This window comes from Mauremys reevesii, linkage group 3, assembly GCF_016161935.1.
Source record: "Mauremys reevesii isolate NIE-2019 linkage group 3, ASM1616193v1, whole genome shotgun sequence".
NCBI classification, from domain to species: Eukaryota; Metazoa; Chordata; order Testudines; family Geoemydidae; genus Mauremys; species Mauremys reevesii.
Window position 1 is genome coordinate 26902277 of NC_052625.1, and position 23681 is coordinate 26925957.

Below are 23681 nucleotides of genomic sequence, written 5' to 3' on the forward strand. Positions count from 1 at the left end.
CCCGCACAACCTGTTCTGTCCTTCCAATCAATTTTGTACCCCAGAATGATTGTGTCCCATTGATTGTCCCCCCCTCCACCAAGTTTCTGTGATGCCTATTATATCAATATCCTCCTTTAACATGAGACACTCTAGTTCACCCATCTTATTATTTAGACTGTTGAGCTTGATTTAGCGAACAAGTGTAACTTTTTTCAATCCTAATACAATGCATCTAAATAATGTTATTTCATTTACAATCCAGGAAATGGGAGGAAAATCTGTAGCTGTAAAACTAATCAGTCACAGTAGACTTTGCGATTTAGTGGTCTCCATGTATTAATAATGGATGTTTCTTTTAGGGGGTGGTGTAGGGGCCACCAATGTTTGAAGAATTTGGAGTAGTGTCAGACCGCAGATCTCTGTTAACTTAATTGTTGTAACATATGGTTTAAGAGTTAAATATCTTAGAAAAAGGGTCTGTTTGTAGTATAGGGCTTGCTCATGATTTTGGTAGAGAATGGGACCAAGCAAGTGAATGCTTGGCTTTCAGATCTCTTATCTCCTGTTCCTAATGTTAATGAGATTCGATACTAGTTTGGATATCTGTTGTGGATCATCATAAACGTTGTTTTATGAACTTAGTTAATATTGTTTCACAGCGAGTGACAACTTTCTGTCCCCACATTCTGGCTGATTCAGTGAGATGATTGAGTTGTGTATATTTTTGAAGATTGTATTCTCTACTTTTTTTAACACTTCTTTTGTGTTGCTCTACTTGGGTATTCTAGTCAGTGTCATTTGTAGTATCTAGAAACTATCTTAAGAAGAAATAGCAAAATGATCGCGTGGGTCTTATTATCCCCTGAATTGTATTAATTTTTACCTAGACTTTTTTTAAATACAATCCATAGGTTTGCTTAATGAATTGCATTAGGACACTAGGTTTTCTAATCTCTTCTTAGCTGCTTCATTCAGGAGAGCGCAGAGCCCTTTAAATCTCAGCCGCGGCTGGGAGTCAGAGAGCTCTGGGTTGCCTGCAGCCGCGGGGAGCGCAGAGCCCTTTAAATCCCGGCTGCCGCCGGGAGTCAGAGGGCTCTGGGCTGCCCACAGCCGCGGGGAGCGCAGAGCCCTTTAAATCCCAGCTGCGGCAGGGAATCATAGGGTTCTGGGCTCCCCGCGGCTATGGGCAGTCCAGAGCCCTCTGACTCCCGGCTGTGGCTGAGATTTAAAGGGCTCTGGGCTCCCTGCGGCTGCGGGCAACCCAGAGCCCTTTGAATACCTGCCTGCAGCCGCTGATTGCCCCCTCCATGGACCCCTGCTCTTAACCAGGGGCGGCTATAGCAATTTTGCCACCCCAAGTACGGCGGCACGCCGTGGGGGGCACTTTGCCGGTTGCCGGTCTCGGGGCTCCGGTGGACCTTCTGCAGACGTGCCTGCGGAGGGTCCGCTGGTCCTGCGGCTCTGGTGGACCAGCGGACCCTCCGCAGGCACGCCTGCGGGAGGTCCACCGGAGCCACCTGCTGCCCTCCCGGCGACCGGCAGAGCGCCCCCCGCGGCATGCCGCCCCAAGCACGAGCTTGGCGTGCTGGGGCCTGGAGCCGCCCCTGCTCCTATCTAAGCCTCCCTTCTCCTTGTCCCCAACTGCTCCCTCCTGAGATCCCCCCCCAACTTCCCCTCATGACCTCACCCCCTACCTGTCCCCTGATGAACCCCTGAGACTCCCATGCCTATCCAACTGCTGCCTGTCCTCTGACTGCCCCCCCCCCGAATCTCCGCCCCATCCAGCCCTCGCCTGCTCTCTGTCCCTTGACTGCCCCCCCAGAACTCCCTACCCCTTTTCCAACCCCCAGCCCCCGTACCGTGCCACTCAGACCAGAGTGTCTGGCTCCAGCAGCTCCAGACACGTTGCTGCCATGCTCCCCCGCGGAGCCCACAGCCCCCCCTCCCCACCCCCAGCACCTGCCTTCCAGATTTGAACACCTCAAAATTCAGGAGTGCTCAAGCTCAGTTTGGGCAGCTCTTACTTCATTTCTCCCAAATCAAATATACTGATCCACTGTAACTTGCTGTAGAAAAAGTAGGATAAAATTGAGCAAGAAATGCTTATTAGGACTGGAATTGCTATTTTCAACAGCCATTGCCTTTTTGTTTGTTTAAAAGGAAGACAGTGATATTGCATTGGCAAATTCCCCATAGAAAGAAAGAGTGGAACAGAAGAATAATAAAGGCACCTCAACTTTTCCTCATTTATGGAGGACAGTCTTATAATATGCATCCAGATAGTCTCCAATCACACAAGCTGAAAATTGTTCCACTTTACTGCAGCTCTGTAACCATATGGGAACCAATCCCGTCTATGTTTTGTGCACATCCAGAATTCCTGCTGAATGACCCACCCTGGGAGCGAGTTACCAGTGACCCAGGGCTGGGGCGGCAGGAGGTGTGGGGGGGCACTGGTGAGGGGGAGCCCAGGGCTGGGGCAGCAGTGGGGTGGGGGAGGGCACTGGTGGGGAGGAAAGGGGGAAGCCCAGCACTGGGGTGGCAGGGGGTGTGGGTGGGGGGAGAGCCCAGGACTGGGGCAGCAGGGGGGTACAGGGGGGAGCCCAAGGCTGGGACGGGGGGCAGCCAAATTTTTTTTTTGCTTGGGGCAGCAAAAAAGCTAGAGCCGGCCCTGCCGGGTTCCCCCAGCCGCCGGATCCCCGGGCCCTTTAATTTGCCCCTGAGGACTCCCACCCACCTCTTCAGCTGGGAGCCCCTGATACTTTATTTTAAATCAATCACCTCCCCACCCCCAACCTTCCTTTTTGGCCCACAGCTGGTTTGGTGGGGCGGCGCTGGGGAAGGAGGGTTTGTTTCCGCAGGGCTGGGGCGGGGTGTTTCTGCGGTGCCGGGAGGTTTCGGCCCTCAGCTGTTTTCTTTGGAGGAATGTGGCCCTCGCCGCTTTATGAGTTGTGCAGGCCTGCCCTACATTATCTGCTCTATGAACAAAATTTGGTGGATCAACTTCCATTGTTAAGAAAATAGAGGCGTTGCATAGTTTAGGGGATTGGTAATTTGAAAATAGCAAATGGAGCCTTTCTCTAAATTACTGGTTTGGATCTTGCCTAGTGACAAAGTTATATTTGGCCTTTATAAACAAATTGGTGGTCAGAGTCCAGTTCCTAATGTACCTCCTCAGTAATGTGGTAAAGGAGTGAATAGGCAAAAGGACTGAACTAACTTATCTTTAGTCACTGTTCTGACTTATCAGTCTGGCAGGATGCTGTAGAGAATCTTGCAATTGTGCCGTCTGTGTTGCTTTTACTTTGTGGCTAAATAAAATAAAGTGGAGCTACATCCCTAGTGCCGTCAGTTTAGATGGTTGGATCTTTATAAACTACTTTTGAGTAATCCATCTCAGTAGTCTTCCTTTCCAGGGGAAGAATTGTTGCTTCAGAAATAACTACCAATTTCTCTGGGAGACGTGCAAGCCTGATGGTGAAGAACTTGGACTCATTCAATAGGAAATTGTTATTTAGCCATAAATGATATGTTCGTTGGTGCTGAGATAGGGACAAAACTGTGAGCAGGTGTAAAGATTTTTTGTAATGATCTTGGAAATGGGGGAAGTAGGTTGCAGAAATTGAAGGAAATACTTGTTTTGAGTCCATTTTTGTCTTTGTCAGATGACAAATTCTGTATGGAAGACTTCTAGATTAATGTACCAATCTTCAGATTAAATTGCATGACTCCAGTTTGCACTAATTGAATGAAAATGTGAGAAGACCTAAAGTATTGTAGAAGGAGGCTAGCATCTTCTGTCTTCCAGTGAGTAATTATAGTTCATGGATCCTTTTAACACATTTGATTACGCCTGGCTTTAACTGATATCCTCAATATGTCAAAACTATAGTTCCTTTTTACATATACAACTTTATTGATCTTCACTGTTATAGCAACTTGCATTTCTTTTCATCCAAGGATCTGAAAGCACTTCACAAGGTAGATCTGAGTTTCATTTTACAGGTGGGAAAACTGTGGAAACCTTTAGTAACTTGTCCAAAGTTCAGTTATTGAAAGAACCTGGATTTTTTATTCTGCCAGGTGTTCTTATTAGATGGTTTAAGGGCTTTGAAATACTTCATTTGTAGCCTTCAACAAATGGAAAGTGAAGATATCTGCTTCTTGAAGAAATGTTACTTAGTTCCCAATAGAAGGTCTGCAGAGATTTTGGTTTTTTCATTAGCTGTCTTACTAGCTTTCTTGATTTATGTGATCAACTTGTATCTGTTGTTTTTAAATCGATAAAGACTTCCTAATTACTTATCAGCAAGTAAATTGGTAGCTGGGTGTTCTAAACTACAGCTTGACTAAGGCATTGTCTATATTAGCACTTTTGTTGGCAAAACTGTCGTTCAGGGGCTGAAAAAATACCCTTCTGACTGACAGAAGTTTTGCTGACAAAAGCGCCGGTGTGAACAGTACTGTCGGCGGGAAAGCTCTCTCCCACATACATAGCTACCACCGGTCCTTCGGAGTGGTTTAATTATGCCAGTGGGAGAGCTCTTACAGTGTAGTGTTGTGTAGACATAACCTAAATATGGCTTCAGTTAATGGAAAAAAATACTGATTGCAGAGTTGCAGTCATTCCTAATGTTACGAAATGATACTTCTGGTATCTAATTGTGTTCCTTAGTTTTGTATTCCTTAAACACTGTGGTACAATGTGGCAGTTGTAGTAGTTGTATCACAATGGGAAATCGTTTAAATTGAATATAGGCTTTGTCTACCCATGAAAGTAAATCCAGAATAAATTAAGTATTCCTGGTTAACACCTTGTGTGGATGTGCTTATTACAGAATAAATAAGAATAAGAGCATCCACACGTGGAATTAATCAGGAATAGCTATTCCAAGAATGACTCCCTTTGCAGACAAGGCTTTAATTTGGGCAGCTTTCAGATTAGGATCTTGTTTTTTTCCATGAGATTCTTGCATAGTGAAATATTCATTTTAATGTCCATGTATACCAGTGAGAAGTTTAATATATGAAAGATACAATTTTCAAAAGTGACTTCTCCCTCCTGGTTAGGGTCCATCAATTTTGCTTTCCAGATCCAAAGCTGAGGATGGGGGATTTTACCCATATGGGTTCTCTTCTGTTGAAGGGCATAGTAGTATTCTCTTCTTTCCTTTCTCTGCTCGCTAGGAGCCTATGGAAAAACTAATGTAATAAGAAAAGCCAAAAAGGAGTTTGAAGAACAGCTAGCCAAAAACTCCAAAGGTAATAACAAAATGCTTTTTAAGTACATCAGAAGCAGGAAGCCTGCTAAACAACCAGTGGGGCCCCTGGACAATCGCGATACAAAAGGACCACCTAAAAACAATAAAGTCGTTGCGGAGAAACTAAATGAATTCATGGCTGAGGATGTTAGGGAGATTCTCAAACCTGAGCTGTCCTTTGCAGGTGATAAATCTGAGGTATTGTCACACATTAAAGTGTCACTAGAGGAGGTTTTGGAATTAATTGATAAACGTAACTGTAACAAGTCACCGGGACCAGATGGCATTCACTCAAGAGTTGCCTATGGTTTGTAACCTGTCCTTTAAATCAGCTTCTGTACCCAGTGATTGGAAGATAGCTAATGTAACGCCAATATTTAAAAAGGACTCTAGAGGTGATCCTGGTAATTACAGACCAGTAAGTCTAATGTCAGTACCGGGCAAATTAGTTGAAACAATCGTAAAGACTAAAATTGTCAGACACATAGAAGAACATAAATTGTTGAGCAAAAGTCAACATGGTCCCTCACCAAAGACTCTTCCATAAATTAAGTTGTCATGGCATAAGAGGGATGGATTCATGGATTGAGAACTGGTTAAAAGACAGGGAACAAAGGGTAGGAATAAAAGGTAAATTTTCAGAATGGAGAGGAGTAACTAGTGGTGTTCCCCAAGGGGCAGTCCTAGGACCAATCCTATTCAACGTATTCATAAATGATCTGGAGAAAGGGGTAAACAGTGAGGTGGCAAAGTTTGCAGGTGATACTAAACTGCTCAAGAAAGTTAAGACCAAAGCAGACTGTGAAGAACTTCAAAAAGATCTCACAAAACTAAGTGATTGGGCAACAAAATGGCAAATGAAATTTAATGTGGATAAATATAAAGTAATGCACATTGGAAAAAATAACCCCAACTATACATACAATATGGTGGGGGCTAATTTAGCTACAACAAATCAGGAAAGAGATCTTAGAGTCATCGTGGATAGTTCTCTGAAGACATCCATGCAGTGTGCAGCGGCAGTCAAAAAAGCAAACAAGATGTTAGGAATCATTAAAAAAGGGAGGGAGAATAAGACGGAGAATATCTTATTGCCCTTATATAAATCCATGGGACGCCCACATCTTGAATATTGCGTACAGATGTGATCTCCTCATCTCAAAAAAGATATACTGGCATTAGAAAAGGTTCAGAGAAGGGCAACTAAAATGATTAGGGGTTTGGAACAGGTCCCATATGAGGAGAGATTAAAGAGGCCAGGACTTTTCAGCTTGGAAAGAGGAGACTAAGGGGGGATATGATAGAGGTATATAAAATCATGAGTGTTGTGGAGAAAGTAAATAAGGAAAAGTTACTTACTTGTTCCCATAATATAAGAACTAGGGTCCATCAAATGAAATTAATGGGCAGCAAGTTTTAAAAAGTTCTTTTTCACACAGCGCACAGTCAACTTGTGGAATTCCTTACCTGAGGAGGTTGTAAAGGCTAGGACTATAACAGGGTTTAAAAGAGAACTGGACAAATTCATGGAGGTTAAGTCCATTAATGGCTATTAGCCAGGATGAGTAAGGAATGGTGTCCCTAGCCTCTATTTGTCAGAGGGTGGTGATGGATGGCAGGAGAGAGAACACTTGATCATTACCCGTTAGGTTCACTCCCTCTGGGGCACCTGGCATTGGCCACTGTCAGTAGAAAGGTTACTGGGCTGGATGGACCTTTGGTCTGACCCAGTATTGCCGTTCTCAAGTAAAGACCTTCTCAAAATATTTTTTGTTCTATTTTGGTTATTCAAATCCTTTTTCTCTTGAAGATGTCAGTGGGCGGGGCTACTTAGGGAGACCAGGACTTTAAAAAGCCTGCTTCTAAGCGACCAGAGGAGCTAGTGACCAGGAGCAGCTAATGGGAGTTTTGCAAGGTAGTTTACAGGGGGAGTGTGAGCAGGGGCTAGAACTCAACATTCTTTAAATTTTAAAAGCCAAAAACACCCCCTTGATATAACAACTACAAAGGATACCAACTGCAGGAGTAAAAAGTGAATGCAGGCAGAAGTCCAGCAAGAGAGTGGGGGCTACCCAGTTTATTGCACCCAATGCAGCGTGTATGATTACCTGCCCTATGGGCAGGTGGCATATGTATGCATTCGGTGAAAGGAGCTCCTGGTCCTCAGAGATCGTGTAAAGGCTTTGGAGACCAGAGTGGTTGAACTGGAGGAGCTAAGGGAGACCAAGAGGTACATAGATACATACATAGATGAGACTTTCCGGGACGCAGTAGAACGGTCCCACCCCAGTTCTGACAGCCTCTGTGCTGTTGAGGAGGATGAAAGTCAGAGGGAAGGAGAGCATCTAACTGGAGCAGAGGGAAACAATCCCATAGTTGGGACCCTCCTTCCAGATGATGATGACGATGATCCTCTTGCACTGAGGATACCTCTCTGGGGGAGGGAACTCCAGCTATTGGAAAGAGACAGGTATTAGTAATGGGCGATTTGATCATTAGAAACATAGATAGCTGGGTTTGTGAGTACTGGGAGAACCGCATGGTAACTTGCCTGCATGGTTGCAGATCTCTTGAGACATCTAGGTAGACTTACGTGTAGTGCTGGGGAGGATCCAGTGGCTGTGGTACATGTAGGTACCAATGACATAGGGAAGGATAGGAGAGAGGTCCTGGAGGCCAAATTTAGGCTGCTAGATTGAAGTCCAGTACCGCCGTGGTAGCATTCTTGGAGATGCTCCTAGTTCCATGTGCAGGGCCAGTTAAACAGGCAGAACTGCAGCGCCTCAGTGCATGGATGAGATAATGGTGTAGGGAGGAGGGGTTTAGATTTATTAGGAACTGGGGAAACTTTTGGGAAAGGAGGAGTCTATACAGGAAGGATGGGCTCCATATAAACCAAAATGGAACCGGATTGCTGGCACTTAACGTTAAAAAGGCTATAGAGCAGTTTAAAAACTGATGGGCTGGGGGAAAGCCAACAGGTGCGGAGGAGCACGTGGTTCGGACATCCCTTAGGGGAGGATCTATTAATAGATCCTCCCCTATGTCCTACAGAGGACGAGAGGATGGAAAATGATGAAATACAGGCAGGGTCTGATCAGAAGCAGGCAAATAAGAGTCCCATTCAGTTACATCGTGTAATGGCAGACAGCTAAAAGGAGACAAGTTTTTAAAGTGCTTATATACCAATGCTAGAAGTCTAAATAATAAAATGGGAGAACTAGTGTGCCTCGTATTAAATGAGGATATTGATATAATAGGCATCACAGACACTTGGTGGAATTAGGGTAATCAATGGGATACAGTAATACAAGGGTACAAAATATATCTGAAGGACAGAACATGTCCTGCTGGTGGGGGTGTGGCATTATATGTGAAAGAAAGCATAGAATCAAATGAAGTAAAAATCATAAATGACTCAAACTGTACCACAGAATCTCTATGGATAGAAATTCCATGGTCTAATAAGAATAATATAGCGGTAGGGATTTATTACTGACCACTTGACCAGGATGGTGATAGTGACTGTGGAATGCACAGGGAGATTAGAGAGGCTATTAAAATAAAAAACTGAATAATAATAATGGGGGATTTCAATTATCCCCATATTGAGTGGGTGCATGTCACCTCAGGACAGGATGCAGAGATAAAGTTTCTTGACATCTTAAATGACTGCTTCTTGGAGCAGTTGGTCCTGGAGCCCACCAGAGGAGAGGCAGTTCTTGATCTAGTTCTAAGTGGAGCAGAGGATCTGGTCCAAAAGGTGAATATAACTGGACCGCTTGGTAATAGTGACCATAATATAATTAAATTTAATATCCCTGTGGCAGGAAAAACACCACAGCACCCCAAAACTGTAGCATTTAATTTCAGAAAGGGGAACTACAGAATAATGAGCAGATTACTTAAACAGAAATTAAAGGGTATAGTGCCAAAAGTGAAATCTCTGCAAGCTGCGTGGAAACTTTTTAAAGACACTATAATGGAGGGTCAATTTAAAAGTATACTCCAAATTAAAAAAACATAGTAAGAGAACCAAAAAAGAGCCACCATAGCTAAACAACAAAGTGAAAGAAGCAGGGAGAAGCAAAAAGGCATCCTTTAAAAAGTAGAGGTTAAATCCTAGTGAGGAAAATAGAAAGGAGCATAAACATGGCAAATGAAGTGTAAAAATACAATTAGGAAGGCCAAAAAAGAATTTGAGGAACAGTTAGCCAAAGACTCAAAGTAATATCAATAAATTTTTTTAAGTACATCAGAAGCAGGAAGCCTAAACAACCAGTGGGGCCACTGGACAATCAAGGTGCTAAAGGAGCACTCAAGGACGATAAGGCCATTGCAGAGAAACTGAATGAATTCTTTGTTCTGTCTTCATGGCTGAGGATGTGAGGGAGATTCCCAACCCTGAGCCATTCTTTTTAGGTGACAGATCTGAGGAACTGTCTCACATTGAGGTATCATTAGAGGAGGTTTTGACGGGTTGGATCACTTGGGAGCTACCATCTGATGTGCCAAGACTACTTCTACCACTGCCAGCTCGGGGCCCCAGCACCCTGTCTTGCTGATCCAGACTCCCGTCTGCTCCAACAAAGACCCAGGGTCTGAATTACTTGCCCCAAAGCTGCAGGTTTACCTGAAAGCAGCTAACAGAAGTGTTCCTGTCTTTAACACTCAGATGCCCAACTTCCAGTGGGGTCTAAACCCAAATAAATCCGTTTTACCCTGTATAAAGCTTATGCAGAGTAAATTCTTAAATTGTTCGCCCTCTATAACACTGATAGAGAGACATGCACAGTTGTTTGCTCCCCCAGGTATTAATTTATAATAAGTAAAAAGTGATTTTATTAGATACAGAAAGTAGAATTTAAGTGGTTCCAAGTAGTAACAGACAGAACAAAGTAAGGGTATGGCTACACTTGAGAGTTGCAGCGCTGGGAGTTACAGCGCTGGTCGTCCAGCTGTGCAGGGACAGCGCTGGTGTGTGGCCACACTCGCAGCTACCAGCGCTGCAGTGTGGCCACATTTGCAGCATTTCCAGCGCTGTTGGGAGTGATGCATTATGGGCAGCTATCCCAGCGTTCAAGTGGCAGCAAAGTGCTTTTCAAAAGAGGGGGGTGGGGTGGAGTGGAGTGGAGTGTGACAGGGAGCGGGAGAGAGAGAGAGAGAGAGAGTGGATTTTTGGAGCCAACACTGTGTATCGGCTCCCTGACTTGCAAAATCAGAAACTTTTTCCGACCCCTTACCCTTTAACTGCAAAAGCCTGCAGACCAGATAAGCAGCTGCCGACTCCCTTTCTGGCTGCTGGTCAAGCAAAAAGCAAACACTCAACCCCTGTGAATCACGCAGGGAGGGGGATATCTCATTTGATTGTTCACAGATTGATCTCAGCAAACAGGAGCTGTGTTTGTTTTTTTTAGATAAGCAGCTCCCTGAACCGGGTTCACAACAAAACAAAGAGAGGCTGCATAACAAAACAAAGGGAATAATTTAGTTTAAAAGCATTCTGGGATATCTCCTAATACCCTGGAGGCCAATAACAGCGCTGGTGTGTGGCCACACTTTACGACCAGCGCTGCAGAACCAGCGCTGCAATGCTTATTCCCCAAGCAGACCCAGGTGTACAGCCAGCGCTGCAGCCAGGGAGTTGCAGCGCTGGATGTGCCCTGCAGGTGTGGACAGTTACTAATTGCAGCGCTGGAAAGCCTCCACCAGCGCTGCAACTCTCAAGTGTAGCCATACCCTAAGTCACCAAGCAAAATAAAATAAAATGCGCAAATCTATGTCTAATCAAACTGAATACAGATAATCTCACCCTCAGAGGTGCTTCAGTAAGTTTTTGTTTGTTTGTTTGTTTGTTTTTTCTCCCCCCCTCAGACTGAACACCTTCCAGGCCTGGGCACAATTCTTTCCCCTGCTACAGCTCTTGTTCCAGCTCAGGTGGTAGCTAGGAGATTCTTCATGATGGCTCCTCTCCCTCTTTATATATCTTTTGCATAAGGCGGGAATCCTTTGTCCCTCTCTGGGTTCCCACCCCCTTCTTCTCAATGGAAAGACACCAGGTTAAAGATGGATTCCAGTTCAAGTGGCATGATCACATGTCACTGCAAGACTTCATTGCCCATTTGCCAGCACACAGGTATACAGGAAGACTTACAGGTAAAACAGAGCCATCTGCAGACAATGGTCCTGGTTAATGGGAGTCATCAAGATTCCAAACCACCATTAATGGCCCACACTTTATATAATTACAATAGGCCCTCAGAATTATATTTCATATTTCTAGTTTCAGATACAAGAGTTGTACATTTATACAAACAGGATGATCACACTCAGTAGATTATAAGCTTTGTAATGATACCTTACAAGAGACCTTCTGCATGAAGCATATTCCAGTTACATTATATTCACTCATTAGCATATTTTTATAAAACCATACAGACTGCAGCATCACACCCTCCTTCTGAACTTACTGCCAGAGACTTGGACACTGACTATGGAGGAGGCAGTATACCTAAAATTCGTTTTTGGGCTCCCCTCTGGGACAGACACTCCTGTGTCCTGCAAAAGGGAAAAATACCCTGATCCAGCTGTAGGCTCACAGCTACCAGCTATGACAGACCTTTCACTGGCCAGCAAACCACTCCCCTCCCCCCTTCACTCAGGTTGGGTTTGCTTCCAGCTAGAGTCCTTGGGGTTTGTTCCCACTGCAGCAGGACCCCAACTTCCAGCTCCAGGATACATGTCTCTGTGCACCTCTTCCACTCCATTACAGCCAGTTCATGCTTCTGGGTCTTAATTTCTTTGTCTTTTAAGTCCAGGGTTTGCTGATGGCAGCCTTTTCCTGCACAAATTGCACATCAATTTCCATTTATCTTTCCTTGAGACCATTACTCGATGAGCTGGGATATCACAGAGAACCCCCTCCTGCCAGAACAGGTACCCCTCCACTCCTGTCTTGCTAAGTTAGACACTCCAGTCAGCTTCAGCACGGACAGAGGTTGGGCCACACCCATCTGCAGTTCACTGAAACTGAGATGCACTCAGCTCAGGGGCTTCTTTGGCCTGGTCTACACTGGGGAGGGGTGTGGGGGGGGATCGATCTAAGATACGAGAATGAGAATAGCGTAGCTGAAGTCGACGTATCTTAGATTGACTTACCTCCCATCCTCATGGCACAGGATCGATGGCCGCGGCTCCCCTGTTGACTCCGCTTCCGCCTCTCACCCAGGTGGAGTTACAGAGTCAACGGGAGCACGTTCTGGGATCGATTTATTGTGTCTAGATGAGACCCGATAAATCGATCCCCGATAGATCAATCGCTACCTGCTGATCCGGCAGCTAGTGTGGACGTACCGTTAGTTAAAAGAGACTTTCCCAGTGCCCAGTGTTCAGCCTTTCTGGGCAATTTGCAACTTGTATAGTTCTAGCTTCTTCTGATCTTCAATCTTATTTATTTTGCTTCCTTTTCTGTCCCTACTTCCATTACCGAAAATAAACCAGTAACCACTTTGTCTGTTCTCCAGCCACCACACTTAAAACTCACTTAAAATCACTACCAGTACCTCAAAGCAATCAGCTGTGCACAGATCCTGCTCAACTATGCCACTGTGACAGGTTCTGTCATAGAGGTTTTGGAACAAATTGATAAATTAAACAGCAATAAGTCACCAGGACAGGATGATATTCACCCAAGAGTTCTGAAGAAACTCAAATGTGAAATTGCAGAACTACTAACTGTAACCTATCATTTAAATCAGCTTCTGTACCAGATGACTGGAAGATAGCTAATGTGACGCTGTGACATTATTGACATGAACTGTGACCGTATAGATCATTGTTTCAACCAAGGTCCTATAATTGCACCAAATCTTGTACAAAGGAGGTCCAGTAAGGTGTCTATGGAAAGGTTATGACTTGCTGGTTATGATTATGCTATCTGTATGTGTGTATCATTTTTGTAGTTGAAGTTACGAATATTGGCTAAGTACTTAGAATCAAAACACATTGAGATACAAGTAGCCTCAATGAAGCATTTGGTCAGCTTCTTGAGAGAGGACTATTCTCAGTAAGTGCCCAATCAAGAAACGCTTAATTGACAATGAACTTTGGGAGATGCCAATCCACATCTGAGCTTTCCTGGGAACATTCAAACTACCTTACATGTAAACAATGGTGTTGGCCTGTAAAGAACTGAGTCATGCATAGACATGTGACTTGCCCATGTGACTCCAAACTCCATATTGTTGCTGTGATTTTACACCAGAGAACCAAGGGGTTTCCGCCCACGAGAGAGAATATAAAAGGCCCCGGAAACCCCTCTGTTTTGTCTTCAATCTTGCTTCTAGAGGAACTTGGGTACAAACTGAAGCTCTGAACAAAGGACTGAATGACCCATCCCAGCTATGGATGTACTCCAGAAACTTGATTTGAACCTACAGTTTATTCCATCACTGCTACAAGCCTGAACCAAGAACTTTGCCATTACTGTATGTAATTGATTCCATTTAACCAATCTTAGCTCTCATCTATATTTCTTTCTTTTTCTAAATAAACCTTTAGATTTTAGATTCTAAAGGATTGGCAACAGTGTGATTTGTGGGTAAGATCTGACCTGTATATTGACCTGGGTCTGGGGCTTGGTCCTTTGGGATCAGGAGAACCTTTTTTACTTTTACTGGGGTATTGGTTTTCATAACCATTCGTCCCCATAACGAGTGGCACTGGTGGTGATATTGGGAAACTAGTGTGTCTAAGGGAATTTCTTTTATGGACTTATGGTTAGCTAGTAGGGTGAAACAGAAGTCCTCTTTGTTTGGCTGGTTTGGTGTGCCTTAGAGGTGGAGAACTACCAGCATGGGGCTGTAACAGCCTTGCTCTAAGCAATTTGTCCTGAATTGATACTCTTAGTTGTGTCCCACTAAAGCCAGCATCATTACAGATGCCAGTTTTTAAAAAGGGCTCCAGAGGTGATCCTGGCAATTACAGGCCTTTAAGTCTGACTTCAGTACCGGGCAAACTGGTTGAAACTATAATAAAGAACAATATTGTCAGACATATAGATGAACATAATATACTCAGGAAGAGTCAAGATGGTTTTAGTAAAGGGAAATCATGCCTCACCAATTTACTAGAATTATTTGAGGGGGGTCAGTGAGCATGTGGACGAAGGGGATCCAGTGGATATAGTGTACTTAGATTTTCAGAAAGTCTTTTACAAGGTCCCTCACCAAAGGCTCTTACGCAAAGTAAGCTGCCACAGGATAAGAGGGAAGGTGCTTTCATGGACTGGTAACTGGTTAAAAGATAGGAAACAAAGGGTAGGTATAAATGGTCAATTTTCACAATAGAGAGAGGTAAATAGTGGTGTCCGCCCAGGTGTCCTGGGACCAGTCCTGTTCAACATATTCATAAATGATCTGGAAAAAGGAGTAAACAGTGAGATGGCAAAATTTGCAGATGATACAAAATTACTAAAGATAGTTAAGACCGAGGCAGACTGCAAAAAGATATAAAATGGTCTCTCAAATACATATGAACTGATAGGGTCTAAATTAGCTGTTACCACTCAAGAAAGAGATCTTGGAGTCACTGTGGATAGTTCTCTGAAAACATCCACTCAATGTGCAGCGGCAGTCAAGAAAAGCAAACAGAATGGTGGGAATAATTAAGAAAGGGATAGATAATAGGACAGAAAATATAATTTTGCCTGTATATAAATCCATGGTACGCCCACATCTTGAATACTGTGTGCAGATGTGGTCGTCCCATCTCAAAAGAATGTATTAGAATTGTAAAAGGTTCAGAAAAGGGCAACAAAAATGATTGGGGTATGGAACGGCTTCCGTATGAGGAGAGATTAATAAGACTGGGACTTTTCACTTGGAAAAGAGACGGCGGGGAGATATGATTGAGTACTATAAAATCATGACTGGTGTAGGGAAAGTACATAAGGAAGTGTTTACTACTTCTTATAACACAAGAACTAGGGGTCACCAAATGAAATTAATAGGCAGCGGGTTTAAAACAAATAAAAGGAAGTATTTCTTCACACAACACATGGTCAACCTGTGGAACTCCTTGCCAGAGCATGTTGTGAAGTCCAAGTCCATAATAGGCTTCAAAAAAGAACTAGATAAATTCATGGAGGATAGGTCCATCAATGGCTATTAACCAGGATGGGCAGAAATGGTGTTTGTCAGAAGCTGGGAATAAGCAACAAGGGATGGATCACTTGATGATTACCTGTTCATTCCCTCTGGGGCACCTGGCACTGGCCACTGTCGGAAGACAGGATATTGGACTTGATAGACCTTTGGTTTGACCCAGTAGGGCCACTATCTTCTCATGTTCACTTTTCTCTGAAGGCTTTTGTTGCTGCCTTGCTTGTGCTCTCCTATTTTCAGTTGCCATGGAACCTTTGCTCTTCTCTGATTTATTATTTTGTCTATTTTCTTTGTTACTTAGAGCTTTTATACTAAATGTATACATAGCATGTATGTGAGTACTGATGGTTGTAATCAGAACATGATTACTTTGTTTTCAGACAGTTGCTAACAGGTAACTGTAAAATTTAGCAGTAAAAATGGGGATTTAAAGCAATATATACATGCCATATTGTCACTTCTGTAAAAACAAAAGGCCTATTTGTGTTCTTGAGACTTAAAAGGTGATCATCAGATTTTAAATGAAATCACAATGTAGTTTAAAGGCATAGTTATGAGAGTTTACATTAAAGTATATTGGGAGAGTCTTCAGGTTTCTTCAGTGGTACCAGTTAATCCGAAATAAATCCAGGTAAATCTGAATTGTTGTTAAATTGTCTAACGGGAGAAATACTATTGAAATTAGTCACTTTTTTTTTGTATGGGACTGTTCTGACATCTAAAGTATTTTCCTTATATTTTATCTAGGTATAAGTTCAGGTATGTGGTTGAGACAGTTCAAAAGATTACCCCAGTGAACAAAAGGTGAAGAGCTACCAGTAATTTGCAGTTGTGTGACACGGTCTCTTTTTTATTGCTACTATATCCATACTTTCCTTGGAGTGGTGAATGGAGGTGTGAAGGGAAACCTTTTAAATGTGGTTCTAGTCTGAAACGTTAATTTGAGAGACAGACAATATGTGTGTTTGGCTTGAACCCCTTCCACCTCCACTTCCCCTCTCTGGTCCTCATTCCTTTTCCCCACAAACCTTCCTTTTTATTTCTGATAGAGTCCAGGGTACAGCAAGTTGAGCTGCTGCTTCTGATATGTAGAGTTAGCAGCATAGCACCGCAAAGATATTCCTCTAGGCAGCCTGCATCTGTTTTTCTGTGAACTGGGTTTTTCTGGGGTGTTCTGGTTTGCACCAGAATCAATAGGCTTGTGATCACTGATGCCTAAAACAACCTGAAAATTTGAAGTTGATGGCATGGAGCTTTCCAAAATTGTTGTTACTGACAGAGAAATGCAGTTGAACTGGGTGTTAGACCTTCCTTTGCTTGGCTGGTGATTATCTTGTTTGACCTCTTGCATAACACACACCATAAAATCTCAGCCAGTAATACGCTTGTTCTTTTGTGACCTGCAGTACTGCATGTTGACTAGTATCCAGTGAGAGTATCTAGTCTGTATTAGAATAGTCACTTTAAAAATTCAATTTGAATATTGCTTTCACATATTCTGAATTAGGGTTGAAATTTTCTAATCGTGGTTGCTAAAATGAACTTTAGGATAGAGTTTGAGCAAATCCTTGCAGCCATTTTAGTTCTAGAAATTAAAAAAACCCCAAACTTTATTTTTTTTCATTTAAAAAGAAAAGACATTTATTTCATAAAACTAAATTGGCTGAACTTTGAAATTTGGCATCTGAACAGTGTTCATCTTAAGCTACTTGCACAACCAGGTTTGGCAAAAAATTGTCTGAATGATAGAAGTGATTTTTTTTCAGTTGTTTGCTACCCATTGAAAATGTTTTGCACCTTTTTACATGCCACATTGTACACTGAATCTGCCTTATGTGTTGTGCTCAGATTCTTAGTTGGAGAGCCAGTGTGAGAGAGATTGTCAATGTTATACAGAAACTCCTAGGAAAGTTCTTCCAAATAAATGCATGCTAATATATTATCAGGAACAGTACAACTCTGTAGTACTTCCTAGTTCACTGAAGATATCTTGTAATGCATTGTTATGTGACATCAGAGATGCTGTAGTTTACAATAAGACTTCTGATATTTTGTGATGTTGCCAGGAAGCACCATGAAGATCTCTGGGAATAACCCAGATTAAAAACAAAGCAACAAAAGACAGTATAGATTATCTTGCAGCCTGCTTTTTAGGAGCATTTATTGTGTGTTTCTGTAAACTTAGCCATGCAGAAAAGTTGTTTTCAAACAAATAATAGCAACCCTTCTACCCTGTTTATCTCAATGAGATGAGAAATTGAGAATCTAACTGGGTTAATTTAAATATAAAATTAACTACCATATATACTCGTTCATAAACTGAATTTTTTTTAGTAAAAAAGGGAAGCACCAGAGAAGGGGTCAGCTTATGAACGGGTATAGATTGGGAGAGGTGGAATGCAGCCCCTCTCTCCAACAGAGGGAGCAAGGAGAGGCAGCACAGCCAGAAGGGAAGAGGCGGGGCCAGAGTCTCTCTGCTTCTGGTCACGCTGCGCTCCCCCAGCCTCCAAAGCAGCTGCAGCTCTGAGGCTGGCAGGCTGCAGCCGTGCTGCTTGGCCCTGTCCCCCAGAGCAGGTTGTGGCTGCGCCGCCTGGCCCGCCGGAGCATGCTGCGGCTGTGCAGCCTGGCCCAGCCTGCTGGAACATGCTGCGGCCGCGCTGCCCGGTCTGGCCCGCCGGAGCAGCCTGTGGCTGCGCTGCCCAGACTGCCGGAGCAGCTCCAGCCAGGCCAGGGACATCCTCCCCTGGCCCTCCCCCAATAAGGTGGGAAGGGATGGGATGGGGAGAGTGTAGGGGTCCCGGGCTAGGAGTGGGGTCATGTGGGGGGTGGTCACAGGGGTTACTCCCCTGACCCCCAGCTTCTCCCCTCCAAAATAATTTCCCCACCAGTTGCTGTCCCAGCCCGTCAGGGTAAGCAGCTGGCGTGCAGGGACACTTTGTTTACTTAGGTTTACCTCCATGCCTGTGGACACTCAAGGTAAACAAACCATCTCAGCCTGCCAGCGGCTTATCCTAATGGCCCGGGAGCCAAAGTTTGCTGACCCCTGAAGTATAGGGTCGGCTTATGAATGGGTCATAAAAAATTTCCATTTTTACTTATTCATCTGGGGGGGGGGTCGGCTTATGAGCGAGTATATACGGTACATTAAATTTTTTGCGTTTCCTAACTTTAATGTCCTAGAGCAGCTTTAACTTGAAGGCATCCCTTTAACTTCCTGTCTTGTACTTGAATGTTGCAAGATTAGTCATCTTTTTGTGACATGTGGCTACAGTGGGTAAATTAAGGACAGCATGGCAGCATCAACTCTGGATAATTTATTCTTTTATATTGTTAGGAGTCTAATACAGTGGTTCTCAAACTTTAGCAACCCAAGGACCCCCATTTTGATTTTAAAATGTTTGCGTACCCTCAAGCCGGCTTCTAATTTTCCCTGGGGGTGCTGAACCCCTGCTCAGCCCCAGACCCCGCCCCCACTCCATCTCTTCCCGCCCCTGCTCAAGCCCTGCCCCTCCCCTTCCCTGCCTCTTTCTGCCCCCTCCCCAGAGTGCATCCTGTCCCTGCTCCTTCCCCTCCCTCCCAGCTCCTCCTGCACACTGTGGAACAGCTGTTCCGCAGTGTGCAAAAGGCACTGGGAGGGCGGGGGAGGAGTCGTCCAGGCCACAGGCCCTACTGATCGTGACCCCTGGAGCTAGAAATGACTCACGGATCCCATGGTGTACCCTTACAGACCCTCAGGGTCCATGGACCCCAGTTGGAGAACCTCTGCTTTAGTATACTCCTGGGGGAATTCTGCACCAAAAAACAAAAAAATTCTGCACACAATTATTTTAAAATTCTGCATATTTTATTTGTCAGAGCCCAGCAGGAGGGCCAGATGCCTGCATCTACCCCCCCACCCAGAGCCCAGCTGTGGGGCAGCTCCCCAGGCCAGATACCCACACTCACTACCCTCTCATCCTCCAGATCCCAGCTGCAGAGCCCCCCGCCCAGACACTCGCATCCCCTCCCCACCAGAGCCCAGCTGTGGAGCCTACCCCAGCCCAGACACCTTCACCCCATACCCCCAGAGCCCAGGGATCCAGAGGAAGAAATAGCCTGATGCTGAGTCCTGGCCTTGTGTGGAGTTTCCCACACGCTGCCTCCTTCTTTCAGGATGTACTGAGAACTGCAGCTGCCAGAAACTCTCCAGCTGGTACTCCTTCCCTCCTCCTTCTCCCCCGGCAGTGTCTTTTATGTGCTGGGTCCAGTGGATCTGTAGCTCATTTCTGTGGAAATTCTGCGTGCACAACATTAATTTCTGTGCAAATTGTGCATGGACAGTGGTGCAGAATTCCCCCAGGAGTAATAGTAGCGTAGAAGCTTGGACAATTAAGAATGAAGACTAATTGCTGTAGTTTACTGCTCTGTCTTAGAAGGAGCTCCTGGCTTGGGGTATGGGGAAGCATATGTAACTTTAGTAACACCCGCATGATAAAATGGAGAATTCTGAATTCAGAGACACCATACTTTCTGGTTTGTGTATAGTCCTGTGGTTTCTAATGTGGATGTAAATACTAGTTACACATTGTTACTGATTGTGAACTGAATACTTGCTTGCTTACTCTTCTTTTCAAACTACCTAGCCTTTATTTATTTCTGCTGAGGTTTTATGTATTTGTTTTTCAGATGAGACCCTTTTTGCTCTTCCTGCTGCATCTGAGCCTCTGATGCACTCCTCTGCAGGCAAGTTCTTTCTGCTAGCCTTTTGTCTTAGAGTACATTCTGCACTTTGACTGTCATCTCATTAACTCCTTCCAACTAGTTTGCATTTACTAAAAGTTAGCATGGGTCCAAGAATAGCATTTATCTTCCAAATTCTAAGCTTGCAGTTTATCTGCTCAAGATTCAAATAAGCATTTATTTCTATAGATGGCAGATAGTTCCTATTATAAACAAGCTACTGCTCTGTAGATTCTTGGACTCTTGATACAGGAAATCATGTGATACAATTAACAGGTTAAAATTTTAAAGCATAGTTGCTCTTACTGACTAGCGAAAGCTTTAATCAGTAATAACTTTCTGCAGTATTTCGTGTGTAAATGAACTCCATGGTATAGCATTTACTCAGTGGCTATTCTTCTAATATGCTATCCACTGAATCACATTTTTGTAAAAGGGAAAATAAGACCAATTCCCCTTCCACCTCCCCGCCAACACACACACCTGGTTAGAGTTGCCTAACATTCTTATTGGTGATACTTGGATTGGATACTATTCTCCTCCTTTGATCTTAACTAATCTTTGCACTGCATAAGGTTGCTGCTTCTCTAACCTTTTGCATACTTCCCTGCTTGCTAAAAGAGGTGAAATAGAATAACATATTCTAACCCACACTTTATTTTAATGGCTAGTAATATTTATGATAGTTTTAGAGGAATATTTTAATAACTAATATTATTTTGAACTTGTCATACAATTTGCATTAACTTTAAGAACACTTGCATTCTCTAACTTTCCTTTCTGTCCATGGTCACAGAAAAAGTTATGGACTTGCAGGAGCAGCCAGGTAGCACTATGTCGTCTGGCCAAGAGGATTTCACTGCAGTCCTGCTTGACACTGCTGCTTCTCTTCCTTCTCTCTCTCCTCTCTCAGCCGATCCCTTTAAAGAGCATGCAACCTTTGATATGCTATCAGATGGATTACCTTCAAGAAGCATTTACAACAAAAATGAAAGTGAGGCTTATAAAGAAACTAAAGAAATTGCTAGGAATCCATTTCTTGTAGAGAAAAATGCCAGAGATGTGCCAGAGATGGAATATTCAGAAATGGAATTCCCATTTGCTAAAGCAGACGTGGCCATTATATCACAGACTATAGAAGAAAAGCTGCTAGAGAACAGTAAAGAAAGGTTTAATCTAGAAAAAATCCCTGCACATCAGCACCATACATCTCCAGAAGTTCCTGTTGATTTGTTTGGAAAGCATGATGAAGAGGCATCTACCAAGAAAGTGAAATATGGTAGCAATTATCATGATGAAAAAGTGGCTTTCGAAGAAAACACTCCTATAAGGGAAGAATATGTAGACTTCAAACCATTTGAGCCAATATGGGAGGTAAAAGATACTTGCCATGGAGTTAGCAGCTTGAAAGTGGTTGTTGGAAGTCAGGTAGATAGCAAATTAGAAAGCAGTTTAGATGAGAAATATGATGCAGATAAACTTCAGATACTAACAATACAAAAAGATCTTGAAAACAAAAGTGAAAGCAGTAATGAAGATCTTTCTTCCCCAAGCACCCCAGAAGCTATAAAAGAATTGTCACAAGCTTATATTACTTGTGCTAAATTTGAATCTACTGTAACAATTGAGGACAATATAGCTAAAACTCTTTCTCCATTAGAGGAGGAGATGTCAGAAAATAAAACGGATGAGAAAAAAATAGCAGAAATGAATGCCCAGATTGGCACAGAACAGAATGATACCAGCATTGAAGTAGTAGGCAGGCAGAGCCAGGAAGCTGACTATGCTAAAACAGATAATTTATCAGAGATGTCTGCTGATACTGCAACAAATATGCCTGAAGGTCTTACTCCAGATTTAGTACAAGAAGCATATGAAAGTGAAATGCATGATGCAACATGTACAAAACTTGCTTATGAAACACAGATAGATTTAGTCCAAACATCTGAGTCATCACAAGAGCCTTTGAAACCTGTGATACAGCTCTGTCTCTCATTTGAAGGAGCTGAAGCTGCTCCATCGCCAGTCTTGCCTGATATTGTTATGGAAGCCCCACTAAACACTGGTGTTGCTGGTGCAGATGCTACTTCTGGGCAGCTTGAAGCCTCCTTATCAGAAGCTTTTACTTCTGTCGTTGATTGTGAGAATGTAAAACAAGAGTCGGGGAAATCTCCACCATACCAAGCGGCGGTGAATGTATCATTAACACAGGCACAAGAAGCAAAGGAGGAAGCTGTATTAAAAGAACCTGATCATAAGAGTAGTGCAGTTGCTGAAGAAATAGAGACTCCTTATATATCTATTGCTTGTGACTTAATTAAAGAAACAAAGGTCTCCAGTGAATCTGCTTCCCCAGTCTTTATAGATTATTCAAAGACACTAATAACAGAATGTGTTTCACAGCATGTGCCTGAACATATCGAGTCCTTTGAAAAAATGTCACCCCAGTCTGGAAAAACTGCCTTGTTTAGTGGTCAGCCAACACCTGAGCTTCCTCAGAAAGAACAAGTAGTTGCATCCCTCACTGTGGAAGATAAATCAGTTGAAAATACTGACAAGATTGATGATGGTAAGGAGGGATTTACAGATTTGCTACATTCTTCTGGCAAACCCTATTTGGAGTCTTTCCAACCTGAATTGGAATCTTCCATAACAACTACTACTTTGCCCTCTGAGTCAGCTTTTATAGAAATAGCCAAGGAAAAAATTCCTCTTCAAATGGAGGAGTTGAGTACTGTGGCCTATTCAGGTGATATGTCTGTTTTTAAGGAATCAAAAATAGTAGACAAAGTTCTTTTACTCACAAAGTCATCTCCAGTCACACTGACAGAAGACTTTATGACATTAGTCAGTCCTAAAACTGCTCCTGAATTGGTGACAAAAAACACTGACAAAGAAATATCCCACAAAGATGAAAATAAACAGATTACTAATGTGATCAAAGCTGAGACAAGTCACTTGCCTTGTCCAGAACTATCCCATGATCTGTCTTTAAAGAACGTGCAAGTGAAAGCTGAAGAAAATATTCATGCCTTGGAAAAGTCCTCAGAGGTTTTGGTCAGAGAAATGCCTGAAGTATCCAAGGTGGTGTTACTGCCTACTGATGTTTCACCTTTTACCACTGAGAAAGAGGTAGTCAGTATAGGAAAACCCGAAGCTCTTAAGAAAGAAGCTGAGAGAGAAGTTGCTTCTGTTAAAGACAAGGAAAAATCTACTGCTATATTTACAGCAAAGATGAGTAAATCCTCAGGTAATCTGCATACACTGTCTTGCACGTCACTAATCAACATATTTCTTTAGATAAACTTAAGCATTAATGACGACTTTTTTTTTTTAATGGATCACTATTTGTACATTTTATTGTCTAACATATTTCTGGTGCCCTCAGCTTAACATGTGAGTACTGTATTAACATTTTCCCCATCCTGACTACACCAGTATTTTTTTGTGTTCAGTCTTGCCTACCAGCCACTCAAGGTGGATTTCCCTTCCCCAGTCTTCTCCTCTCCTCTTTTTACTGGTCGTCTATTGGTACAGAGCTTTACCCTGAGCAAAG

The 23681-nt window shown here is 43.3% G+C and overlaps 1 protein-coding gene across 3 annotated transcripts in view; it reads left to right on the forward strand.

Moving 5' to 3' along the window:
* The window catches only part of RTN4 (reticulon 4), a 124349-nt gene that overhangs the window by 44097 nt on the left and 56571 nt on the right, over positions 1–23681 (forward strand). Inside the window, exons 2-3 of one of the 3 annotated variants that reach the window (XM_039531368.1) lie at positions 20072–20128; positions 20922–23375. The exons of 1 other annotated variant lie outside the window; for it this stretch is intronic. In XM_039531368.1, coding sequence (XP_039387302.1) covers positions 20072–20128; positions 20922–23375 — 2511 coding nt within the window. The remainder of the gene's footprint in view (positions 1–20071; positions 20129–20921; positions 23376–23681) is intronic. One more of the 3 variants, XM_039531369.1, reaches the window with a different exon arrangement.